Genomic DNA, 3,773 nt, shown 5'->3' with positions numbered 1-3,773 from the left:
AAATCAGTTAGACAATCACTTAGACTCATCCACCCTGGTAAAAAGATTTGCAAAGAAAGTTTGGATTTGCATTCTTCCAACTGACTATAAGCTTTATCCAAAGCTCAGAAATTCTCCTTGTAGTTATCTTCAGTTCGGCCTGCTCATCTACCAAAGATTATAGTTGCTGGTGAGCCTAGCTTTACTATACTACTTCAAGAGATACAACTAGACCCATTTGAGCATGGATTGTATCCAAGATCACTTTATATACATTCTAAGCTGGTGTGGTTTCTTCATCCAGGGATGCAACTTAAACTTCTAATCCATCGATCCAGGACGTGAGGGTATCGTTCAAGATAGCTAATAAGTGGTGGACAAGTTAGATGTTGGTCATCTTTTCTTAAGTGGCTTGGTTTATTGAGAGGTAGGTCGAATGCTATAGCACTATGACTGTGCTCAGTTAGAAGAGACAAGTTCATGAATCAAAATATCGATAACATTTTGCAGTAGTCTCTTAGCCTTATACATCATAACCAAAACTTGGAAAGATGGATCATAATAGATTTTGGTTGAATAAGCTAGTAGCCTAGCTTTAGCATCAGCCATCAAGTATTGGAAGATTGATTGATTGCTGATAGCCTATAAAATGGATCAAATATGTAAAAGAAGTATGGTTATTAAAAAAAATAGCGGTTGATACCTCATGGCTGGCAGCTAGAGAACTAGAGAGCGATGCTTTTGGATAAGACATTATTAATGGATTAATGAGTGGCCTAGGTGCCTTGGGAGATTGAAGCATCTCAATCATTATATTGACAGTTGAGATCGAAGATTGCTCTGATGCTCTAGGTTCCTAGAGGCTTTTAGAATAGAGAAAGCAAGCACACGACCAAAGATGAGCCAATTTCTTGGTCAGATGAGTACGATCTTTTAAAAACCTGATCTGTGATGAATCAACGATATCAATAGTACATTCATGTGAATCATCTTTCTAGTACCCAATGATAAATGGACCATGGTCACAATCAGGAAAGTAAAGTTCTGGCTGGTTTATGCCTAACCTAGGTGGCTTAATCTTTGGGTGGCCCCACGCTGGAAGAGTGAGGCCAGAGTAAGCCCCAATTTCAACACACTCTCTCTCATAGACGCACACACTATTGATCAAAAACATGTGTAATAGATTTAAATAAATGATAGTCAAAACACTTTTTTCTATCCATTTAAATTTAGTGAAACAGACTTGCTAAAAGAATGATATAGAATTTCATTTACTGGTGGTTGGCTTGCAAAAGTAGGAACAGAGAAGCAAATTCGTACCATGCCATCCTAGGTCTACGGGTGATCTATCTCTGCTTTCGGCTTTATAAGGGGAAACTCCTTGATTACACCCAAAAAAGCCATGTAACACGCCTTGTCACAAGTAATTAAATTAAATACGGACCTTGTAGTTTTCACAATCAGCCGTATGCCGCAACGCCACGCTAGCAACGACAAATGAACGACTCAAAATCCGATCTAAATCTAAAGTTAAAAAGGCTAGAACCATCGTAACGGAGCCAACGAAGAACTGGCCCTGTCGCATCCGCCTCAAATCCCATACGCAAAGGAATTATCCCCTTCTTAGCAGGCTCCTTTCCGTTGAAGCTCTTCTTATTGGAGCCTATTAATAGCTCTTACCTTCCCCTTCCCACACCACACATTACAAGAGCAGCCAATAGCACGTGCATAGTACTCACTACTACATCTATCGAGCATTTTGCACCAATGGCTTCCTTTTATAGCTCAAGCACCCTACTGTGCCTAACTCTTGTTCTTCTCTTCTGTGCTCAGTGCACCCTCGGTATGTACAGTGAAAGCGCAACATGTATCCCATCTCATCCATCTTGTTCAGCTTTCTAAGTGGACATGGTTTCATGGCCATTGCAGGAGGCATCACTTGCGAGAGCCTGGACAGAAGCAGCTGTGCCTTTGCGGTGTCGTCCTCCAGCATGCGCTGCGTGCTCGAGAATCGGTTGCGGAGGGGAGGACGGGAGGAGTTCTCCTGCCGCACATCAGACATCGAGGCTGAGAACCTCAAGGACTGGGTGGAGACCGACGAGTGCATCAATGCCTGTGGACTCACTCGGAACACCGTGGGGATCTCATCGGACTCTCTGTTAGAGCTTCAATTTGCTCAGAAGCTGTGCTCATCTCAATGCTACCAGGAATGCCCCAACATTGTTGATCTATACTTCAACCTTGCAGCTGGTGAAGGTAAAAGCTACTTCTAGGATGCGTATATGTAAGTGATCCATGATCGGATTGCGATATTATCTTCTTAATTTGATGCTGTTTCATAGGTGTGTTCCTTCCAAAGTTATGTCAGGCATCATCGAATGCTCGCCGTGGCATGGCAGAGATCAAGAGCTCCAGTGCAGCAGCTGCATCAGGGGCGGCAGGGCCTGCATCAGGGTCGGCACGGGTGGCCTTGGGCCCTGGGCGGTCCGAGATTGGTTTCGTTTCCGAAGCAGCCATGGCGCCTTGTTGATGTGCTCTATATGAGATCAGTTGGATGGTTTGTCATGCACTCTGAGGCCCCAAGCCAGTGCTAGGAAGGTTGCTGTGAGAGTGTGAAAGCATGTAGTAGAATCACCGTGTTAAAACATTAGTAATATTTATTTATTTAATATTCTATTCCAGGATACTAAATTCTGATATCTTATTTCATGCTCTCGAGGGTCATTATCATGCCCCCGATCCAAGATTGTGAATCGAGGATCATGGTAACCACCGCATACTCGTAGAAAACTCTTCCCATAAGCATGCAAGGTATCTTATCACAGCATCAATACTTCACAGCGGAACAATTAGTCAATAATTTAAATCGAAAAGATAACAATTCAAATTTCAACTTTAATATCTCAATAGATTCCACAATATTCTATAAGTTTTACATTAAATTCAATAAAACTTTCAATCTAAAATAAAAATATGGAGATTATGCTTCTAATCATTTTTTCATTCATATCTTGTATCATCTTAAATTCTCGACATCTGTAAAAACAGTAAAAATAGAAGATAATGAGCTAGACAGTCCAGTAAACAATGATCACTCTTAGTAAATTTTATCAAGCAAAATAGTAAATAATCATTTATAGTGTTGGGTATAAAATACCCCCAGCCGAAGTTTGCAAAAGGCCGACCCTTCTAGGGCTCTTCCGGCTTCCGATCTTGTGTAGCGTCTTTCTGAACTCCCTCGACCGTCCGAGCTTCCATAATACCATCCAGATTTCTCCGATAATGAGCTCCTCCATTCATAACCGGGCTGCTCCAAATACTTTCCGAGCTTCACTATCAGCCGATTTTCTACAGTGATCGACTATTCTCCGAATCTCTTCCAGACTTCTTCCGGCTACGAACGACTTTACTCTGAACTTCTTCCGGATTTCGTCAATGTCCGAGCTTCTCCAACAGCAGGACTTCTACAGTAACTAGACTCCATCCAAGTTTCTACGGTGGTCGACTACCTTCCAGATTTCATCCGAGCTCCTACAAGAGCCGGATCCCAGCCGAACTTTTACAGTGGATGGATTTCAGACGAACTTCTACAATGGACGGGCTCCACCAACCGGATTTCTATTCCGAACTTCTTCCGGACTTCATCAATGATCGAGCTTCTCCAGCAGCGGGACTTCTATAATAAGAAGTCTCCATCCGAGCTTCCACGATAACGGGTCTTCGTTTGAGCTTTTACAATAAGCGGCCTCCTTTCAGACTCCTACAAAAGCCGGGCTCCGTCTGAACTTCTACAG

The 3,773-nt window shown here is 42.6% G+C and overlaps 1 protein-coding gene across 1 annotated transcript; it reads left to right on the top strand.

Annotated features, from left to right (window-relative positions):
- The first annotated feature begins 1,844 nt into the window (after nt 1-1,844).
- Nucleotides 1,845-2,633, top strand: LOC140852380 (uncharacterized). The gene is made up of 2 exons (XM_073245316.1): nt 1,845-2,235; nt 2,322-2,633. The coding sequence occupies exons 1-2, from the start codon at nt 1,845-1,847 to the stop codon at nt 2,507-2,509; spliced, it is 579 nt and encodes a 192-aa protein (XP_073101417.1). The 3' UTR covers nt 2,510-2,633.
- Nucleotides 2,634-3,773: the final 1,140 nt, after the last annotated feature.

Source organism: Elaeis guineensis, chromosome 11 (assembly GCF_000442705.2).
Source record: "Elaeis guineensis isolate ETL-2024a chromosome 11, EG11, whole genome shotgun sequence".
Classification (NCBI taxonomy): Eukaryota; Viridiplantae; Streptophyta; class Magnoliopsida; order Arecales; family Arecaceae; genus Elaeis; species Elaeis guineensis.
The sequence above is the reverse complement of the archived record's forward strand: the minus strand, read 5'-3'. Positions and strand labels throughout refer to the sequence as shown.